The sequence below is a fragment of the Vanessa atalanta genome, chromosome 17 (genome assembly GCF_905147765.1).
Source record: "Vanessa atalanta chromosome 17, ilVanAtal1.2, whole genome shotgun sequence".
NCBI lineage: Eukaryota > Metazoa > Arthropoda > Insecta > Lepidoptera > Nymphalidae > Vanessa > Vanessa atalanta.
This window is the reverse complement of record NC_061887.1, coordinates 9,374,510-9,398,447: the sequence shown is the minus strand read 5'-3', so window position 1 is coordinate 9,398,447 and position 23,938 is coordinate 9,374,510. Positions and strand designations below refer to the sequence as shown.

The 23,938-nt window shown below is 32.5% G+C and overlaps 2 protein-coding genes across 2 annotated transcripts in view; one reads left to right on the top strand and one right to left on the bottom strand.

Annotated features, from left to right (window-relative positions):
- LOC125070268 (hemicentin-2-like) overlaps positions 1 to 23,938 on the top strand; it is a 327,281-nt gene that overhangs the window by 87,055 nt on the left and 216,288 nt on the right. The window lies entirely within an intron of this gene.
- LOC125070267 (solute carrier family 22 member 16-like) overlaps positions 814 to 23,938 on the bottom strand; it is a 34,970-nt gene continuing 11,845 nt past the window's right edge. Inside the window, exons 2-10 of the mRNA XM_047680060.1 lie at positions 23,388 to 23,618; positions 23,050 to 23,212; positions 18,503 to 18,684; positions 17,606 to 17,790; positions 8,901 to 9,082; positions 7,960 to 8,116; positions 6,477 to 6,751; positions 1,880 to 2,007; positions 814 to 924 (exon numbers count right to left, since the gene is read on the bottom strand). Coding sequence (XP_047536016.1) covers positions 881 to 924; positions 1,880 to 2,007; positions 6,477 to 6,751; positions 7,960 to 8,116; positions 8,901 to 9,082; positions 17,606 to 17,790; positions 18,503 to 18,684; positions 23,050 to 23,212; positions 23,388 to 23,618 — 1,547 coding nt within the window. The 3' untranslated portion in view covers positions 814 to 880. The remainder of the gene's footprint in view (positions 925 to 1,879; positions 2,008 to 6,476; positions 6,752 to 7,959; positions 8,117 to 8,900; positions 9,083 to 17,605; positions 17,791 to 18,502; positions 18,685 to 23,049; positions 23,213 to 23,387; positions 23,619 to 23,938) is intronic.

Sequence of the window (23,938 nt, the reverse complement as noted above, 5' to 3'; positions counted from 1 at the left end):
ACATTTTTAAGTCTGGATATATTTAGTGGATTTATTTTAAGCGAGGGTTTAATCTGTTAAAACTTCAGGATAAATCTAGTACACACAGTGGCAAAAGATTCTTATGTATTGTATTTATGTAACTTATATAAATGATGTTTGTTTTTAAGGTTCCTAACTTCTAAGGACAAAAGGAACCCTTATAAGACGTCGTTGTCCGCCTGTATGTCTGTCCGTCAAGATACTTTTTCTTAATAATCAACTGTTAGAGTTATTGAGAAGGACTCGTTGAAATTTATACTTAATACACCATGTATGTAATTAATGATGACATCGACTGTAAGCCGATTTAATCAGACTCATTAACGAAATGTACTGCTAATTAGGTTTTATTAAATTCGACTTATCAGATTAAATGTTAACGTAATGTATTGTAGGACGTCCTCAGACACGGTGGAGTGACGTTATGCGCAAGATGGCTGGCAGGAGCTGGATGTGAGTAGCCGAAAAGAGATCACAATGGCGTTCAATTGGAGAGGCCCATATCCAGCAGTGGATGAGTATGGGCTGCTGATGAAGAAGAATTTTCGTTATAACTGTTCTTGTTTTTGTAACCTTTGTTTAAGTATCTTGCAGTTCAAGTCTAATATGGTACAAAGTGCTATTAGTACTGGCTTAGTAGATTTTTAATAAGGTTTACTTTTTCTGTCATACTAATTAGATGGTGACCCTCAGCGATGTCGTATATAATACATAACGTTTATATATCTACTGCTACTAAATATATATAGTAGCATTTGTAGTTTTATCAAGGATTGAAATAATAAACACAGCTTAAAAAAAGTTTTTATTTTTCTAAGAATAATTAAATTATGTATATACAAAAATCTTCACCCAATACTCATTTTTTCTTCACTGGTATCACGAAACTCAGCAATGTAACAACTGAAAAATAAAAGTTTTTTTTTTTAATATACAACAATTTCAAATTTTTTTTTTTTTTATATATATGACCTTATGGCTTATATCAAAGTGCTTCTCCGCTTCGGGTTGGTAGATAATTAATTAGTAAGTTATTATATAAGAAGTAAGAAATTCTTTCTCTATCTCTAACGACTGCGAGATATTTAAATAGTGAACTCGGCCATAAAATGTTATTTTTTTTATGGCATTGGTTGGCGGACGAGCATATGGGCCACCTGATGGTAAGTGGTCACCACCGCCCATAGACAAAGGCGCTGTAAGAAATATTAACCATTTCTTACATCACCTATGCACCACCAACCTTGGGAACTCAGATGTTATGTCCCCTGTGCCTGTGATTACACTGGCTTACTCACCCTTCTAACCGGAACACAACAATACAGAGTACTGTTATTTGGCGGTAGAATATCTGATAAGTGGGTGGTACCTACCCAGACGGGCTAGCACAAATCCCTACCACTATGTTCAATGCAAATGCAAATCTGAATAGGCACCTATTCAGATTTTAGCCCATGACCACTGATGAATACTATTTATTTTTAATCATAATTTAATTCTATAATTAATTATATAATTGATTATAGAATTTATTATAGAATAGAATATATTTATTCCGTTTTATCTAAGCCAAATAAAAAAGCGTTTATTTGAAAATTGGCCAATGTTTATGTCTCATAGTAATCTACTTACTACTTACACATCTAAACAAGCCTACATATATATAATATATATAGGACTACTATTAGCTGCCGGTTATGAATTCATTCAAGTTTTTTTTTTTTTAATATATGTTCTATGATAATGTAAAATATATATACATAAGGTACAAAAGAATTATCCGATTGATGAGATCAATTTCGGATTTCGGATTTTCGGTCTAGAAGCTAGTATATATATAAATGAATAAGTTACTTACATGTCATAGTTCCCGCCATAGTAAAGAATGGTACGATGCAGCCAATGTTCAATAATACAGGAAATATTATGTTACCAACCAATGATCCAGTGCGACCAATCATCATAACCAACCCGATAGCTAAGGACCTGCAAAATAAATTTAATTAACACCAACAAACTCCTCTCCTTAAATTTAGGGAACCTGAAGTCTCTTATTAATAATTCCTGGTATAATATATTTTATAGCGCTGTATAATCTATCAATATTTCTTCTTTATACTTTTACACTTAATAATAATCCTAATTTTTTGATCCCTCAGGGATTGATTTATAAATATATTATTGTTCTTGTGTTTATTTATTTTATAATATATATTAAACGAATAAAATTAATTCCAAATATAAATTTTGAACAGCATTTTTACCCCTTCAAGGATCTTTTTTTTTATTATTAGATATACTAAAACTACTACTATCAATCCACTTATTCAATTGCTATGTTTCCGATTGTTGTTGACTTTCGGATTAGGTTGTAATTTCAGAGCCAACATAGTTAATTTAGTTATATATAAAATATAACTCGATATCTATATTTGACTTGGGAGTCGATTATTTTTCACAATATAAATTAATTAGCTATTATTAATATATATGTTAAGCCGAGATAGCCCAGTGGCTAGAACGCGTGCATCTTAACCGATGATTTCGGGTTCAAACCCAGGCAGGCACCACTGAAATTTCATGTGCTTAATTTGTGTTTATAATTCATCTCGTGCTCAGCGTTGAAGGAAAACATCGTGAGGAAACCTGCATGTGTCTAATTTCAACGAAATTCTGCCACATGTGTATTCCGCCAACCCGCATTGGAGCAGCGTGGTGGAATATGCTCCAAACCTTCTCCTCAAAAGGGAGAGGAGGCCTTTATCCCAGCAGTGGGACATTAACGGGCTGCTAATGTAATGTAAAAAAATGTTAATGATACATAAACATCATTATAATATAATTATATAATAACACAGGAAGTGTTATTTAATAATACGAATTAGATTCATAATTTATAAATAATCGTAAGTTTCAGTTTTGTTGATTAACTTCAATCACTGTGTTCTACAGAAATTCTCATTTATCAAAAGCTTCCATTTTTAGGTTTTAGAACGAAGTTTTATTACATGTCTTATTGTAGAGTGAACAAGCAGTAATAGTCACGTAAGATAAAAGGCGACTCTACTCTCTCTTTCTCGCTTTTTCTGTCTCTTTCTATTGTATACGGTTTTACATAAGATTATTTAAAGTTATATTGTCCCTATTGCTTTTAATTCATTTCAGATTTTTAATAACAATTATGTCATTATCATTTCATTATTCTGAAAATTTGTTCATTTTTTTTTGTGTCTATTATTGAATACATAATGTATTAATTAAATAAATTAACATTGAAAGCAACTTTGTTCTAACCCGTGTTTATATGTACGTTAGTTGGAGTTCTTTATTATTTAATAAATAAATATTTAAATTTATTCTTACTCTTCGTCCTATTTGTATATAAAATCTTCTTAACTTTAAAACAGGAAAAAAAGTCCTGAGTCGGGCCAATAAGATTTACTGGGAGTTTTTTGTCTTATTTTGTAAAATCTAAGTACTAGCCAAAAACGGTAAGGTTATAAAGTCCTATTCGCGGTGAAACTATGAATGTTTATACCGATCCAATAGTTAGTAGCAACAAGTAAATTGATATGAAATGTAAATACAATATTCAAAATGCAAAAAGTCTATTTGTATGATATATTTTATTAATATTTTCAAACGGACTTCTAAAAAATAATTTTATTTTATATTAAACGATTACGTACCATTTTTGGTAATTTATATTTTTTTTAAAAACAGTGATTTTTAAGCCGATTGACTCTTATGACAAGATCTGTTTCGTTTCATGAAAAATATGATAACCGATAATATTTTGCGCTGAAGGCTTTTTGATAAAAAAATATTTTTGAGCTTGAAAGCTGCAGCCTTATGAACAAATTTAATGATTTAGTAGACTTTTTTTATGATATACGGTAGGCGGACGAGCAAATAAGTTACCGCCCATGGATAATGGCGCTGTATGGAATATTAACCATTCCTCAGATCACCAATGAGCCACCAACCTCGGGAACTAAGATGTCATGTCCCTTGTGCCTGTAGTTACACTGGCTCACTCACCCTTCAAGCCGGAACACAACAATACTGAGTACTGCTGTTTGGCGGTAGAATATCTAATGAGTGAGTGGTACCTACCCAGACGGACTTGCAAAAAGCTCTACAACCAAGTGTAGACTAGAGAAGACCGGGCGAAAGAAATTTAATGTTTTTATTTAAAAAAAAATGTATACAAATTTTCATAATATATCGTGCACGTTTGAATTTAACAAAAAGTTATCGTCGTGGCCTAAGTTACTTCTTATTATATCGGCTATCTGCGGGAAAATCACTGAGTCCCGTCGAATCGGTCCGTATATTTGAGAGATTAGCCGAACAAACAGACAGACAAAAATTAAAAAAAAATATATTTTGGTATATGTACCGTGTATACATATGTATTTAGTAAAAAGTTATTTTAATATCACAAACAGAAACTAAAATTTATTATATGTATAGATATATAACATAGTTTTTCAAATTATATTACTCTAAAAGAGCCATGTCCCAGTTATTAAAATACCTAATAGCGTAAAGTAAGACGTAATCGCAGAACTGAAATTCCAAATGTTAAATTTGTAAGTATAATTCATTTCATGTTTACATGTGGTGGTTAAGAATCTCCTTATATCTTTCACCCTCTCATTGAAAGGATACCTTAGACCGTCAGTGCGATATCACATTACATGCTGTTTTTTACTTTATTAGACAAGACCCAATAGCGCAAATTCAAAAATATTTCAACAACAATATAACAATAAATCCATCAAGCATCTAATTTTCCCGTGCAAAGTTTAATAATGTACATTATAATGTAATACAACGTGAACAATATTTCTCATACAACGCTTATTAATAACAAATTTTACTACACAATTAATCATAGTGATAATTATCGTCTTCGCCTTCGGAGTCATAAATTAAAGGTATGAATATCTTATAGTTTATTTATGTATACAGGTTGGTGTAAATTGAGTTGTTCGACTTTAAAGTTTTACTACTGAATTAAACGGAACCAACACTATTATTAAGTATTCCTGTTAAACGTACGTTATTTATCGAGGAACATCTGTCATTTTTCGGGGAGTTTATGGTTCTTATCTATGAAGGGGATTAGTCGTGTCTACGATTATTGAATTACTTTTATTATATTGATTTATATCGTGATATTTATTGAATATTGTTTTTTTTTCACACTTTATTTAATGTAACTGACTCAAAATCTGACTAAGTTAAACTTGAGTTTCGTAATTAAATTTTAGTTGTACATATAAACAATTTAAAACAAATTTCATTTTGTGGCAGGGATTTGTGCACCGTCTTTGTAGTTACCCCTATTATATATTCTATCGATAAACAGTAATACTTTTTATTATTGTTGTGTTCGAGTTTTAAGGGTGAGTAAGTCAGTCTAACTGCTTCACAAAGGACATAATATCTTAGGTTCAAAGGTTAATCGTACATTAACGATGTAAGAGCGATGGTGACCACTTATGACATGGCGCAGACCATTTGTCACTGCCGAAATATTATAAATAATAAAATAAAAAAAATAGTATGGATATTACTTAGTAAATTCTATAAGAACATAAATAGGTTTATAACTAATTGAAAAATAGTTTTAAAATAAAAGTAATTATGAAAAAATAAATGGTATCGGATGTGAAAACCAATTAGTGCCAGCCCAAGTTTGAACCCACAATTTGGTTAAGATTGACATCGCCGTCCTCCGTCCTAAATAAAAGTATAATTATAAACCATTCAATCTGAACGTCTGAATTAAAGCAAATATGCTTTCACTTGAAGGAGACAGCGTAATATAACGACTTCCCATGAATTAAAAAAAAAACATTCGCAGAAAATAAATGCCTACTAGTATAATGGCATTTAACGGGAGTCGTGTAATGGACATTTAATTGTTTCTGCGGAATTAATAATGATGAATTGCCCGTGATGTTTTACTGTAGAAAAGTACAATTTTAGTATCGATTTATTGTACCCAATTAAGTGGGGCAACATTTATTTAATGAGTCTATAAAGCTACAACAGTCAATAGGGAATAATCACCTAGATTTTTCCAAAACATTTAGTATTAATATCTCGACCTAAAATTATAATTAAACTTATCTGGTTCCTAAAACACTAACCGCACACAACGTGATCCAATTGGAGTATTCGTAATTTAGTGCTATGACTGTACAAATCTAATTTGATACACATATATATCATTTTATTTCTGCTGGGTTTATTTGATCAAGCTATGAATTCATCCGACATGTGCTGGTTTTCGTACAATTTTACCATTTTTCGCAAAAACCGTGACGTCATAAACACAAAATTATACATAAAAATCAGTGGTGCTTGCCTATGTGTGAACCCATCATCATCGGTTATTTTGGCTTCATGTTTATTGATACGGTATTTAAGATTAAACTAACCTTGTTGTGGTTGGAAATTGATCTATAACCATAAATTGATTAAGACTCAATTCGATTTGGCCAAGCGCTGTTATAGTAGAAAATAAAGCCACTATTCCAAACTTCGAATTCACCCATCTTAGTCCAAGTGTAGTCGCCACGCATAATACTCCACACACTATGAATAAGTTTTTCTTCCCGACTTTATTAACCAATACTCCACTAATAATATAAGGAATTATGCATATTGATCCTAGTATAATGCTGTTGACGTACGTTTCAGTTCCACTGACTTTCTGCAAAAGAAACAATGGATTACATGATTATATTTCGTAATTACAATGCAATGTTATCTTATTTGTTGCTGCAGTATTTTTCCTCTTGGTATTTTCTATGGTAATCTTGCGAATCTCTCTGTAAGCGAAAACGACACGCAAATTCCTAGTATTTTTTTAAATTAAATTATCTCTATGACTTTAACCTGATTCCACAAAGAGATAACGCTGCCAACTTAGCGTAGGAGCAATGAAGTAACTAGATGATAACATTTAAATCTATTATTATTCAAACTAAAATAAACAATAAAAGAGAAAAAAGAATAAACAATAAAATTAGATTAGTTTTGTAAACATAATTAACTTTCCTTTTTTGTATTATGTACCGGGAAAGACTTTGATTGTCCGAATCTTCCGTTGATTGCGAATGGATATTATCACTGAAAGAAATAAAGCTATTTTGGCCATGATATAGCAAGCGCCCGGAGCTCGCTTCGGGCGCTCGCCTATTTTCCGGGCGCATTTTTAGCACTAGTGTTGCTTTTTCAAATATACGAAATTTATAAACAAAATTTCAATTGAATTATTACGAACAAATGAAATCTTAGGCGAACCAAAAAGAAACAATTTCGCTATTTCCTGGCGAATGAAAATTAAATAATAATCAGCATTCAGTAGTGCTTTCAGCTCCTCGATAAACGTATCCTTGGATATTTCGCTTCAATTTTGCAATTTTTATTACTAATTATAACGCAATCCCCACTTTAATAGTCCTTACAGTTTCAGATATAATATTCTCTGTGACGAACGTTGTCACCATACAAATACGCAGGCCACGTGCAAATAACACAGCGTTGTGGGTCAAACACGTCGGTGGAATCCCACTTTGATCTTTTCAATTCCACACCAGTTGCTACAGCTTGTTTCATACAACGCCATACTTTTGTTTTTAGAGATCCCCGGGCACAATCTCGCGTGTGCTAAATCGAGGCCATTATACAGTCTATGCGCTATCAATTTGAGACCTAAGATGAAATCTTTTGTCCCTTAATTTGACTATTATGCCCTTTGTAAAAAGCATAAATGTGTCTCACAATACATCGTACAAATTGAACACAGCCATCTAAAATATTGATCATTGGCAGCACAATAACTAATAAATTGGTACAACCTATACTAATTTATAAATGGGAGTAAATCAATTAATTATTTATACGATAATAACTTACAGGCACACATATATCATCCGGGGTTGCATTAAGACTTTGCATTTTCAAATCATGGGTGTAACTATCGAGCATCACGCATAAATCTTGAGTATCCGCATTGGCATAGTACTCCACGATCGTTGACAGCTGCGGGAACCACAGCCTGATGACATTGAACCTGAAAAATCACACATAACATCTGAGTATTTTATTACAAAACTGAAAAGAGCTACGGGTAATAATGAAATAAAACTAGTTTTTTTTTCGTGGTCACGGGCAGACGAACACTGCAAAGTGCTCGAAACGTCGGGATGTTAAAATAATTAATATACGCGATTAAATCCGTTAAAAACTAGTTTTATTTCAATGTGTAATAATCGCGAAAATCTAAGACAACATTATACGGGTAATAATGTTTGCACAGTTTGCACATACCTATTTGATTATTAATAATTCTTATTTTTGTGCACGAGTAATAACTAAGATTAAGACTTTGTATTGACGTCAATTATTTAGTGTAAGAAATAATCAGTGAGCCGAAATAAATAAACCTAAATATGAACTGTGACAAAATTGTCTCATTGAAATAAGGGCAGTGACTAATATTTGAGCACAATGTTATAACTTTTTCTAAAGTTTTTGTAATACTGTTTGTTCTATGTTTGTCAATTGTTCGTTAGAAAAATCTGAATAGTTTATACTTTAATTTTTACACATATATTTGGAAATCAGTAAAGATATTTATTTACATAAGAATTATTAACATTAAGGCCTCAATTGTACGCAAATTGAAATTAAAAATAGTACAAATCATGATTGCATTGAGTGTTGGCAAGAAAGCTACTAGCATATCCCCGTTGAATCGCAATTCCGATTATATGGCAAAAAAAAAACAGTGATCCTGTCACCAGTGGAGGAAATAAGACGAGGTTTTTTTCTTTTAATGGAGGTAAAGTACTCACATATTCATAATAAAGAAATTCATGGTGCAAAACAGGAGCACGTATAAGCCCAAAGGTCTGTGGAACATTGGTTTGACGTTATGAAAACCAACAGACAACATTTGACTGAAGCTCTTCGGCGCTCCGTGCTCTGGGGTTTCATCGATTGCTAGTTTATTTTTATCTTTCCATATATTGACAAACTGCAAAAGCATTATTGTATTAGTAACGTAAAATATGCAAAGCACTTATTTTATTATATTGGCAAACGGTTGGACGAACTGGGCCAACCATTGGGAGGTGCACCACCAATCTTGGGAACTTAGATGTTATGTCCTTTTTTTCTTGGATTTACTGGCTCACTTACCCTTCAAACCGAAATACAGCAATAGCAAGTATATGCATATGTTTGCTAATTAACGCTAGAATATTTCTATCTAGACGGACTTGCAAGAAACCCTTCTAGGTGAAATTACGCTAGATTATTATTAATATTGGTGTCCTGTTCTGATTGGTTGATGCGTATCGTACGCATCAGCCAATCAGGGTGCTAATGCTGCATTAAATGGACATTACAACAAATCAAAATATATCAAGGAAACTTTTGTTCCTTTGACATTGACGAGCATATTAATTGTGACTAGATTACTTATTTATTTGAGATCAATAGTTTTAGGGAGTTATTAGTTAAACTATGTCTTCTTTTTTCGAATATGAAATCAATGATATCGGAATATGATCGGAATATATTACTTTTCATTTGATTTGATTTGTCAACTATCATAAAGATTTAGGATAAATTTTAAGTCTTATAATGAAAGATGCAATCTGTTTAATATACAAAGTCTGGAAAATAGACTAATAATATATTTAATGATATTTTTATTTAATTTATTTAACAATAAGATTGGCTTCTCCGGAACTTTCATCGAGATTCTACTTACGTCCCTTACATTAATTCCCGTTATATGAGTCATTTATTTTATACCAGATTATATAGAATGCAATTAGGATTTAGACGTAATATGTCACGATAGTCGCCCTCAGTTCAATCGAAAAATAAAGAATTTTATTTGTGTTCATTTCTAATTTTATGGTATATCATATTGGTTTTATTAATTATACAATAGTTAAAAAAATATATTACATTTCTTATTTCTAATTATTGCTTATATTTAATTTATATTTTTAATAATATTGTACAATATGATAGTGCACGGTGAGACTACCTGTAAGTAGTAGAACTTTGGCCTAGATATTTTGTATATCATTTTTATTTTATTTTAATGTAATATTATATTTACTGTTGGTTGTTCTAAAGAAAATAAATAAATAAGTATGGGTACCTAAATACCCACCGCATTTTTAATATTGATCGAATTTCTTCAGTAAGAAAATATCAAACGAATACACGTAATACCAGGTAGACCTTAGAGGATTTCATGTCGATAAATTATACAGTGCGTGTCGGCGCTGACTTTGCCAAAATATTAGTTAACGTCATGTGAAATGCAGATTGGAGAAATATTTGGGGGATGTGTTCATTTCAAATTTGTTGTAGATAAAATAAAACATGTGTTCTGATGACGATGAAAAGGAATAATCTAGGAAAATCTAAATAACGAACAATAACTAGCATTGCATCGCATCGTTCCAAAACTTTCTCCTCGAAGGCAGAAGAGGCCTTAGCCCACCAGTGGGACATCCCAAGACATGGTGTATCAAACAAAATAAAAAACAACTGTAGAGAGGATGAAGTCAGTCTGATGATGAATTGTGATTAAAATTTACTAAATAAAATATCAACAAAGAATCTTTCGACTATGAAAACAATCCAAGGTACCCAGTTTGTACCTTTTAATCTTTAAATATTTTTGTATGAAGGTCTTTATAACTACACTTTATGTAACAGGACAAGAAAACAAGGGATTTTAACACGGTTCTTATAAACCCACCCTTGTCTACCATAGATAAACAATAAGACGGTAAATTTTATATATTGAAAGATGATATCAGCCACTATGACGTCACAGCCATAAATATTACCAACCAATGGCAGCCATATTCTAAGAATTTATACGTTCCAGAATGTTCGCGGTATATTTACACAAACGGCATGTATTTATGTTGCCACCTTTAAGGGTGGTTGCGAAGGTTAGTGTTTTACGTGTGGTTATATAATATATTAAATAATGTATACGTTATGTACGTATTTTAGGCACAAGTAGCATGTACAATATTTTTGTATTGTATTATAAAATGGAATTCTGAATAAGCTGTATACCACATGTCATTTTTTAATAATAAAATTTATTCATAAATGTCATCTGAAAAATTGACCATAATATATGAAACTGGTTGCCTGCGGCTTCGCTCGCGTTTTGGTAGGTATAAAAAGTTTCATAAAATATAGTTTCCTTTTCAAATATTTTTTCCTTTCCTGGTGTTCAAGCTTGATATTAAATTTCATAAAATTCATTGGTTTGACCGTGAAAAAGCAACAGACAGACAAACAGACAGAGTTACTTCCGCATTTATAATATTAGTCTAGATTAATACATTGCCGTAACAGCCTATCTATTTCTCATGCTGGAGCAAAGCTGGTTGGAACGCAAATCCAGATTTCTTAACGATATTTTCGTTCATCGTTTTTTGTTTTGTTCGTGGCTGAAAGTCTGTTGCAATCGTTCAAATCGCCTTCTATTTAACGCTATATCGTATAAGCCCGCTTCAACTTCAAATTGAAGTAAGCTGTTAGCGATTTATATTTAGAGTACGAGTACTAAAACAATAGAAATGTTTCGAAGTTGCTTATCAAAGTGGTCATTTGTCTAGCATTTTAAATGGAAACCTGTCGAAATACTCTTTGGAAACAATGTTAAACATCGATCGATTGAAAATAAATGATTGCTACGTTTTTATAGTTCCGTTTTTCGTTTATTCTATCGCCAGTGTCATAACGAACGTATATGAATGTTTTTACGGAACCAAGAAGCCTTGAAAATATTGTTAAAAATAATTGCAGATCAAATTAAGCGAGGACCTCGAAATTTTCTAATTAATACTTGTGTAAGATAAATCTACATCTACTGATATTTTTAATCCATTTTTTATTCTATATATACGTAATATATTGAGAGCACAAGCGACATACATATTTCAACTCGAGGTTGACGGTTTCTAAAAAAATTAGTGCCAACTATTTTCGAACTATTATTGAGAAACATATTATAATTTATGTCGAAATATAGTTCGGGCCAGGGATTAGGAATTTAAAACCTTATAAAATAGTTACTATATCAACGAGGCAATTTATGAATAAAAGTTTTATGTAGACTTCATCAGTTGAGTAACATTCAATATTTAGGGTAGTTACTGTAAAACTTTAAAAATGTGTTTCGGTTAATAAAATTAATTATTTATATTACAAAGTATTATAACTTTTGTATAACGTACTAAAATCACGAGTGTGGTTTTGAAGCGTCTAACTAGATTACCTCAGTTCGGTATTTGCTGATTTTAACGTATTATTTTAAAGAACTTCAATATCTAGGAGTAACAAACTTATAACACCAAGTTTCGAACTCCATTATAAATGTAAAATCTTTGTCAAGAACTTACTAATATATAAAAGATAATATTATAGACTATTTCAATTATTCAGGCTGTGTGTTATATCTTCTATATTTTAATATAGGACGCTTTAAACGACTGGTGTTAACCTGGACGACGCCCTTCCACCAACGGAAGGCAAAATTTTTTTAAAGCATGGAACGGCGGCATGACAAACAAACCACTTGATGGCAAGTGACTACTACCGTCCATAGACATTGCGCTGTAAGAAATTTTAACGATCCCTTACATCACCAATACGCCAGTAACCTTGGGAACTGACATGAGATATCCTCTACATCTCTATGCGTATATCTACACTCACTTCTATCTAGCTCACTTATCTTTCAAACTGGAATACAAAAATCCTAAGCATTGTTGCTTTGTACTAGAGTATATGATGGTACCTACCCAGACGGGCTTGCACTAAAACCTACCACCAAACTAAGCAAATGATTTGTAAAATTACAATACAAAAGTGTTTGCCTATTTGTCTTAACTTTATTTATAGTTATATAAATAAATCCAAGATCATAAGTCACTTTGCATCTCACACATTCTCGAGTATGACTTGCTCTAGGTTTAACTGTAAACTATATAGCTCGCTATACTGAACATTATTCCATACTTTTTAATATTCAAAGGTAATCTGCCCGTCAGATTGTTACAAATATAAGGGGATTAAAGATTTACGTAGCGTGCTCGTTACGTTACGATCAAGGACATGGTTTGTTGAATTATGAATGTGAATTACGATGGAATATTTAAAAACTTTGTTAATATATTACAGTACTATAAACATATATGGGAAATTAAATTGAAGCGACTTTTCTTTATTGAAATCGACCGGAAACATTTTTTGCCCAAAGGATCTTTTCATAGATATCGTTTACATATTGTATTTGGCACAAATATCATATAAAGGTAAGGTCAAGTACAAATGGATTGGACTACTTGTGTGACAAGACTAGAGATGTTGATTGATCTGATTTGCCTCTAAACAGAATATTTAAATTAACACATTACAAGATAAATTAAACATTATCATGGGTCGGGATCGCCGGTAGAAGCTGGATGAGGGAAGCAGAGGACAGAGCAACGTGGCGCGCTCTAGGGTAGGCCTATGTCCAGCAGTGGACAGCAGTACGTTGATGATATGGGTCGGGAATGTAGATACTACCGAAGACTATACACTATATACAATTGATACATTTATTGCAAATAATATTTATTCTATGGATTAAATTAGTGTATATAAAAACAAATTTAAAAATGGCTACTCTAAAAATCATGACCGCGAGGAACTGTAGCAATAATGCTAACAGTTTTATAAATACAGTTAAATAACATTACATTACATTTTAACATTAGCAGCCTGTAAATTTCCCACTGCTGGGCTAAGGCCTCCTCTCCCTTTGAGGAGAAGGTTAGGAGCATATTCCACCACGCTACACCAATGCGGGTTGGTGGAATACACATGTTGCAGAATTTTGTTGAAATTAGCTACATGCAGGTTTCCTCACGATGTTTTCCTTCACCGCCGAGCACGAGATGAATTATAAACACAAATTAAGCACATGAAAATTTAGTGGTGCCTGCCTGGGTTTGAACCCGAAATCATCGGTTAAGATGCACGCGTTCTAACCACTGGGCCATCTCATTAAATAAACAACATATCAAACAATATAATGAAATGATCATATAAAAAAAATTTGCAGAAATTAAGCTTATTTTAATTACGGTGTTTTAAATATTTAGGAATGCTCAACAAATATTATCAAGGATGGCGTGACGGTGCATCGTTTGAGAAGTTTTGACATCGCAGACGCTCAACGCGTAGTTAAATTAGTTGAATATAATTAAAGTAGACGTTGATTATATTTAATTTATACCGAAAGGAATTTTTAATATCACACTATGAATCGTGTTCTATTTACCGTTAAACTGATAAATAAATTTTATCTTCTTAAATTGCAAATAGTAAAGATAGTGAGAACAGAACGCTAATTACTTTAAATATAAAATTTGATATTTGTTTTAAACATATAGTTTCAAATGACTATTTTATACACTAACACATTCATAAAATCTAATTATTGATTATTATAATATTGATTAGGTATTTAATGACACAGAAACACACACACACACACACTAACGTCTACACTAAAAGAAACATTTTACAAGATTAAATAAACAAATCATATTATAATGTTATCTTGTGTGAAAGATGATAGGGCTAGAAAGAATGTTACTTGTGAGATGACGTCAGACAGAGAGGTACGGAAGAAGAAGAGATGCTGCGCCGACCCCAAATATAATTGGGATAAGGGCAGGAGGATGATATGACTGCAGCTATCTATGGTACCATTAAAACTACGTATTATTCCACTATAACATAAAATAGATATTATGGAACTTCATGCAATATACATAATTATTTTTTAATCCACTACACGACGTATAAACAAATGCAAGGGCTGTTTGCAATATTTAATATAATTAATTACTCTGTACGTGACAGTGTGAAGGGCGGCCGTTTTGATTACATCAGTTCACGCGATGCATAAAATCACGACACAATCCACTAATAAAATTAAGTTAAAAGTAAATAAATATTTAGCTGATAAGTGATTGCACAACTTTGTGGTAGGGATTTGTACAAGCCTGTCCTGGGTAGGTACCAGCCACTCATTAGATAATCTACCATATAACAGAAATACTTCATATTACATATTAACACAAGACAATTTGAAAAGTGCATGAACCTTCTCAATCTTAGCTCCCAAGGTTTATCGCACATTTGCGATTTATGGAAAAGTGAGAACAGGGGGAACTCTTATTAAAAAGTCTCCAACCTGTTATGGGAAAGGCTTGGAACTAATTGCTTCAATTCATTCATTCAGTCATTGACAGATTTTCCCACGACGTTTACCTACTTCACTGAACATGATGATGATGAAATGATGAACAAAAACTTCATCACATGGAAAGTCACAAAATACCTGGATTTGAACCCGACCTCAATCTAATAAACTACACATGTTTTATCTACTAGCCCATCGGTTCTAATGAGGAAGATTAATGTTAAACAGAGAAATAATATGTGTGGGATCACCATCCCTACTCAAATAGACAAGGATAAAGCGCCACGGGTTCCCAAACTTGTAATGACTAAATATTTAACTTGACTTCCGTAGTTGCGTCATCACGAGGCCTTTGATTAAATAACGTTTTATCGGGATTAGTAACGATCATAATATGTTGTATTACATAATCAGTAATAATCACACATTTGCGATAATGACGCTATTTTGGTGTATAGCTGATCTTGGTAGAGCTTATTATATGATTGATTTATATCCTAACAATATTATGAAGTATATGTTCCGTTAGATAGTTTTATATGTTTCCATTTGAAGTTTAAATTTCCAAATAATAGTTTTGAAAGTAAAATTTCTTGATATTAATTTAAAATTGAAATCAGAGGGATCAATAACGATAACGAGTAACAGGAGGGAGAAGGCTTAGAGCTTATTACACCAAGGCGCTCCAATGCAGGTTGTTGGATACATATGCGACAGAATTCAGTACATGCATGGTATTCTGGTACATGGTTTCCTTACGATGTTTACCTTTACCAACGAGCGCGAGGTGAATAATAAATAGCACATGGAAAATAGGGTATGAACCCACAACCCTATGTAAATATTCAAGTATTTTACCTACGGGGATACCTCAGTTCGGCAATAAACAATAATACATAAAATATATACACGCTATTAAGTGTCGAAATAAAGTTATAATATAATACATGCGTTGATGAACAGCGAGGCATATTTGTATGCACGGAATTTAATCAAAATATACTTTATTCAAATAGGCTCATATAAGCACTTTTGAATCATTTCACAAGAGTAAATTAATTTCAAGTTAATTCAGAATGTATATTCAATTGAGAACAATCATTGCTAAGGTGCTCAACAATCTCCTTTCCAAAAGCGTTTGCGTCAATGACAACTTGATAATAATAATAATTCTTTTTAGACTTTTTGCCAAGTATTACTAGATAAACCCTTGTTAATCCAAGGAGGTTTGTTATGCGTTAAACAAAATAAAATGCAAAAGCTACCCCCAGTGGGGTCAGGCCTTACACGAATGTCAATTCTCAACTCGCCAATGCATTTATGTTAACTTTTAAGTTAATCTCTCAAACATAAATCTGAATCAATAATATAAGGTGCTTGAAGTACAGCCTTTTTTAAATTAGTATAATTTAATATAATTTCAAAAGAAACTTAAAGTAGAATTTTTGGAAACCTTATATGTGATTCAAATATACATATTTATCTCGACGCCTTTCGTCGTCAATCTTGTGGTTCCTAACACTAGTGCCGTTTCGTTGGCTGCCGTCCAATAGCACCTTTGATTGCATAATTGTCAGTGCAACTAAAACGAATTTTCTCGACCCATTTGGCTCGTTCGTTCCCATGAAAATATTAGAACGAAATAATTTATCGCTTGAGGAATGTATTACTGGACGTTGGTGTAACATTTTCGAGATATATTTGAATTGGGTTTGCTTTATAAGCGAATTTTCTTTTATATACTATGTTAAATTAGGTTTTTTTTTCTATTTATATAATTTGGTGAACCACCAAATGGTCTACCTGGTGGTGTATGGTCACAACTGATCAATATAATAATCATTCCTCTTATCACTAATGCGCCACCAACCTTGGGAACTAAATAATGTCCCTTATTCATGTAGTTACACTGGCTCAGTCGTCCTTCAAACTAATAATAAGTGTTGTTCTTTGGCGGTTGAATATATAAAAAGAAGATGGTAGCTACCTATATGAGGTTATCCAAAGACTAACTAAACTAAATATTTTTATCTATGATATTAAATAAAAAAAAAATTTATATGAATTAATAATTGACTTAGCAAAAAATGTATAAGACTTACAATAAAACCTATTTTACATATCTTTTAAAGCCTAAAACCAGACAAAATCAGAAATCAGTAAAACAATATTTACAACGTCCAGTCACAGAATTAATTAGCATTCTTGGAGTCATTCGAGGTTAGATTATATAAGAGTAGTACGTACCGGATATGTATCGACTGGCTTTCTTGTATTTTGTTTATATATATGAAGTAGTGCTTCTCTCGCTTCATCGTATCGCTTCTGAGTTATGCAGTATTTTGGACTTTCCGGCAAGAATATATACATGATGCACGCTGATATTGGGAATAGAGACACGATCAAGAGATAATAGTTCCATGTATTCAGCACTGTAATATAAATTATCTAGTTAATAAACAAAATATTTTTGTGTCTTCAAGGGCAGGTTTACTAACACACATTATTGGAGAGGAAATTGAGTAATCGATTAAATTCAAGATCGTAAATATATAGTTGATGGTAGGGGTAGGATAGGTACCACCCACTCGTCATATAATTTACCGCCAAATAGCAATACTTGGTATCATTGTTCCAGTTTGAAATATGAGTGACCCAGTGTAACTGCAGACACGAAGGACATAACATCTTAGTTTCCAAGGTTGTTGGCAATTTGGTTATGTAGGAAATGATTAAAATTTCATTCGGTCTCAAGGTCTATGGGCAGTGATGACCACCTAATATCAGGTGTAAATTTACTTGGTGGTAGGGCTTTGTGCAAGCCCGCCTGGGTAGGTACTACCCACTCATCAGATATTCTACCGCCAAATAACAGTACTCTGTATTGTTGTGTTCCGGTTGGAAGGGTGAGTGAGCCAGTGTAATCACAGGCACAAGGGACATAACATCTTAGTTCACAAGGTTGGTGGCGCATAGGTGATGTAAGGAATGGCTAATATTTCTTACAGCGCCTTTGTCTATGGGCGGTGGTGACCACTTACCATCAGATGGCCCATATGCTCGTCCGCCAACCAATGCCATAAAAAAGGTGACCCATATGTTCGACTAGTCTAGTCTAGTCTTCATTTCATGGTTATAACTTACCAATTGTCCCATTGAAAAAGGTACTGCTCCAATTATTCGGTAATATCGTCCAGGATATGAGAGCTACAACAATTTGAGATATCGCAGCGAATGACGACTGCAATAACATTATACGATCTCTTATTCCATTGTGACAAAATTCTGATGTTAATGCCAATAACGATGTGAAAGATATGGCAAATCTGGAAACAATATTTTTTATTATGTAACTTAATATACTCAAACTATTGGAGGATCATACATCGTTTTCAGCAAAAAATAATATTAGTGTTATAAAATAAAACGAAATAGAAAACCATTTAGTAATGTTTGAGTTTATCGCGTTGAATGAGAAAGACAGACACTGGGAGGGATTGGATGGTCTCGTTTTTATAATATAAATTGATAATCATTAGTAATATATATATTTTTTTTGGCTTTTATTTGTGCTAAGAGGATACAGATTATTTAGCCAATATTATGTACGATGCAGAAGCCATGATGAAGACTGAACGGTACGTTCAAGATTACAGGCTTAATTTAATTTTGAAGGCATAACAGTAGTACACTCTCTGTTTACCCATATCGAATTATCAATAATAAAGCTATCCATTTTTTTTTAATTGGACTGGTTCTCTTAGCTGCCAAGATTGGTGGCGCATTTGTGTGATGATTATTTCTTACAGTATCGTTGTTTATGGACGGTGGTGACCACTTCAAAGAAATTAATCAATTTAAGCAAATAATAAATTTTCCATCAGTATTATTATAGATTTAATTACTATTAGTTTCTAATTTGTTTATAACAAACTAGTTTCAATGAATATTCTAATTTATTGTAACTAGTTGGTACAAACAAACATAAAGCCTTTGATGTAATGCCACAGGACAGTCTATTATTGATGAACGTGACTGTGTAATATTCATTTGGCATTTATATAAAGGAAATGTTCCAGAAAATAGAACATAAAATTGCAACCTGCATTGAATTTTACATCTGATACTATTTATAATTCATATCGCATTCAAAAGTGGAGAACAGTGTAAGAAGTCTGAAAGAAATGGAAGAAATGCCGGCGTATTTACGAATAGTGCAGCTGGAAATTCCGAATATTGCTCGTTACTCGATACAGTATCATACGGGTCATAAAAAGCGTGCAGTTATTATTCATAGCAGAGTACAAGTTTGCAGTTAGTAGAAAACACATAAACTTTTCGCAGTAGAACTTATATTCCTTATCTGTGGTAGTTTTACATTCGATTTAATCCTGACAAAGAGTCAACTCAAATAAAGTATGGTGATAGATAATAAGAGTGAAATATTTATAATATTAATTTCTTGATTTTCTTAGCTTAGATAATGTGTATTCCCCTAACCGTTGATAATAATCAACTGCAAGCCTATGCTTGGATGCTATGAGAACAACGTAGGTAAACACAACGCAACTAGCATTATGTGTCACTCCCTCAGTCAGTTGGGTCGAAAATCGATAAAGCAGAACTAATATAAGCGGAGATGGCCCAGTAGTAAGAACGCGTGCATCTTAACCGATGACTGCGGCAAGCACGACCAAACAACTCGTGCTCGGCTTTGAAGGAAAACATCGTGAGGAAACTGCATGAAACCTGCATGTATCTAATTTCAACGAAATTCTGCCACATGTGTATCCATAAACCGGCATTGCACCATCGTGGTGGAATATGCTCCAAAACCTTCTCCTCAGAGAGAGAGGAGGCCTTAGCCCAGCAGTGGGAAATTTACAGGCTGTTAATGTTAGAACTAATATTGGATAAGGTGGGGCCAGCTTAAGGATGTTTACAAAGGTACGAGAGTCACCCTGTCCATTTTCTTACTCGGTGTTGTTACTTATATTTTTTGTAAGGAACTTCAGTTTTGATTTAGACCAGCTTTTCGATCCTTGGAGAAATATAACGGTAATACGAACTATCTAATAAAGTAACACGCCAAAGGTAGCATTAAAGCACCAAGTCTTACTTTGAAAACTGAACGAGTAGGTAGCTTCGTCTTGAACAGTTCTCGCTTGAGGCAAATACTGTTTTCACAGAAAGCACTGCGTTTAAGTCGTAACAATATGCTTAAAGTGATATTAACCAAATGTGAAATCTGTCCAATGATTATTATATAATTTTATTTTAATATCTTTTATTTTAATTATGAATCCAATATTTTTAGAAGCCAAAGAATACATTTTGATCCAATAACATCCGTTTGTTGCTTCCGGTATTCTAATTAGTTCATGCAGAACATTTACGTCATTATAAGAATAAAATTTTCGTTCGTAGTCACGATTTGGAATCAGCTCATTAAATCATTATTATTATTCTCTAAAACAACCTCGATGAGACCAAAACCCCCAAAAAAAATTAACCACTTACAATCACAGATGACAAGTTCAATTACGTGCTAAAATATATTAGGTATTTAGGGACCCAAAAGGTAGATAGTTAAAATAATCTGCCGGTTGTACCTTAATAGTGTTACAAGAGATCGAGGTTAGTTAAAGGGTACGTGGATTTGTCGAGCTGTGGGAAAACGTACTACAGACTAACCGCGTGTACGTACGGTGGCAACTGCGGCTGGATTACCGTGCATGCAACGGCCAATGTTTCCCCATCGTTACGTTTATTTATAGTCTACCTTAGTCTTGTGTATTATAATTGGTATGTTTAACAACGAAACTTTTGTTCAAATAGCATTTTCGTCAAACAATGATCCTTATAGACAACCAGGTGGACTGCTTAGTATTTTAATCTGATATATCTCAAAATTGAATATGAAAGAACTTTTGGAATAATGAAATATATATAAATCTCTAAATAAATACCGAATCTATGCTTTAAATTAATTAATTAATTTATGACAATTTTTGGAAAAGTTTTTTCAATGTATACCAGTTAAATATGCATCATATTTAATTTTTGAAACAATTGAATCACGAAATATGTATGAATTAATCCATATGGTAGTGTTATTTTATTTTTCTATATATTGCTTTAAATATTCCATCAAAATAAATTGCTGCATGATATTATAATATAAACCTATCCGCTGTAGCTCATTTTAGTTTGTGCATAGTAAGTTCGTCTTAACTAATCAAGTCAAGTCAAGAACTCATCCCTTACAGTTGTTGGTTTTACATCTTACAGGTTTAAGTGTATTTGATTTATGTAATAATTCTAAATATTTTATAGTTAAGATTGCACAAATAAGTTTATTATATGCAAATGTGGAGGGCAATTTATAATTTAAAAAATAAATAGGTATTAGTTTCAACATTTCACTTTGTATTGGAAGATAAGATGCTACATTGATTTGATGTGATATTGTTGTTGAATTTTTGAATTTGCGCTATTAGGTCTAGTACAGTAAAACAATATTGTAATGTCGCACTGATGCGCTAAGATTTCCTTTTAAGGAAAAGGCTTGAAGCTTACTCCATCGTGCTACTCCAATTGATTGGTGGACACACGTAGCAGATTCTCATCCAACTACTCGAAAAGTCAGTAATGGTTTATTATGTATCGATCAACTAACAAACGCTACAACGCAATTATATTATTATCAAAACCACAACATATAACAGCCGACTATTCAATAAATGATTCGAATATTATTTATGTTGCACGAACACTTTTGACAAATACTAATGTAACTTTTTTATCATCCATGTTATAAGACAGACTTATTACGCCTCATTCATTTTTTTACTATAGGAATGAAAATCTTGTCCAAGAGAGATGAATTAACTTTGCAAAGACGGTTACTAGGTGTTTATTGTTTTGTCTTCGATTCTCGTTGTTTACGCAACGTCACTTTTTCTATCAAGATATTCAATATTATTATGATTATAGAATACGTTATAGGGATTGGATGTCAGGTATTATTGACACAATATCTATATAAATTATAGCCTATGTATTTTTCTAATTTGTAAGCTATATTATTGTAAAGTTTCATTAAAATCCATTCAGTATTCAGTATTCACTCAGTATTCACTTAGTGGTAGGGCTTTGGGCAAGCCCGTCTGGGTAGGTACCACCCACTCATCAGATATTCTACCGCCAAATAGCAGTACTCAGTATTGTTGTGTTCCGGTTTGAAGGGTGAGTGAGCTAGTGTAACTACAGGCACAAGGGACGTAACATCTTAGTTCCCAAGGTTGGTGGCGCATTGGTGATATAAGGAATGGTTAATATTTCTTACAACGCCATTTGCTATGGGCGGTGGTGACCACTTACCATCAGGTGGCCCATTTATTCGCCCACCTACCAATATCATAAAAAAAGTAGTTTTAGCGTGAAAGAGTAACAAACATCCATACATTTAAAACTTTCGCCTTTGTAATATTAGGAAAGATTGACATTCATTTACTGTGATTCGATTGCATAAGAATTATTTTTGGTTATTTCGTTTATCTTAAGGGAGATAAAATATTTTCATTATTTAAATATATTTTGTCTGTTATTTTTCCATTGGCGATTCATAAGCGAATGCAATATTTGCGTATATTTCTAGAATTCGAAGCTAAATTAAAGAATATACTCACAATACTCCTTCGAAAAATTTAGCGCTGACTAAAACCAAATAACTTTGACTCAATGCACTTATAAATGTACAAAGAAATAAACCGCCATATCCAAGTATCAAGAATATTTTCCTTCCAAATGTGTCGGTTAGAAAGCCAGCGATCACTGATATCAATATCATACCTAAAAACAATTGATGTTTTTATAATTTATACGAATCCAATTAAAATATTCATAAAAATAAATTAAAATTTATTCAGTAATTGTAAAAGAACCTTAAATAAAAATCAGATATGAGCAGGAACCCTACTTAGAAAAGAAAAAAACAAAGACAAACATCAACAGACCCCGAACTCACCAGAATAAGGCATGGCGTTCAATACTCCTTTCTGTATAAGATTCATGTTGAGATCACATTCAGCTATCGGTAATATATAGGGTGCTGTATTCGTTATCACAATACCAGATGCCATACCGACAAAGGAAGTGCATAAAAGTCTTATATGAAATAATCCAAAACCGCATGCCTTGAGTGCTGTGTCGTACTCCTGCATCGTTGTCTTCAAAGTGGTGTTGAGGCCATCATTACCTGGAAAAATATTAATATACTGATGGATGGAAAAGCCAATTCCACGTTTGGGTAGATACCAAACTCTCATCAATTATTTCTTCTAAAATATTTATTGATATCAAATGACGTAAAGGGCAATTTTATAAATATTGTATTTATTTTAATGAGGATTGTCTTAATATAACACCTTCGAAAATAATACATTATCTTCAAATAATTTTGTTTATCATATTATATTTATAGTGAGCCAACCTTGTGAGCTAAATATAGACATATGTCTATCAGCTGTAACATTTTTTAGAACTTTTAAGGGGTAACAATTCTCTCATAAATGATTT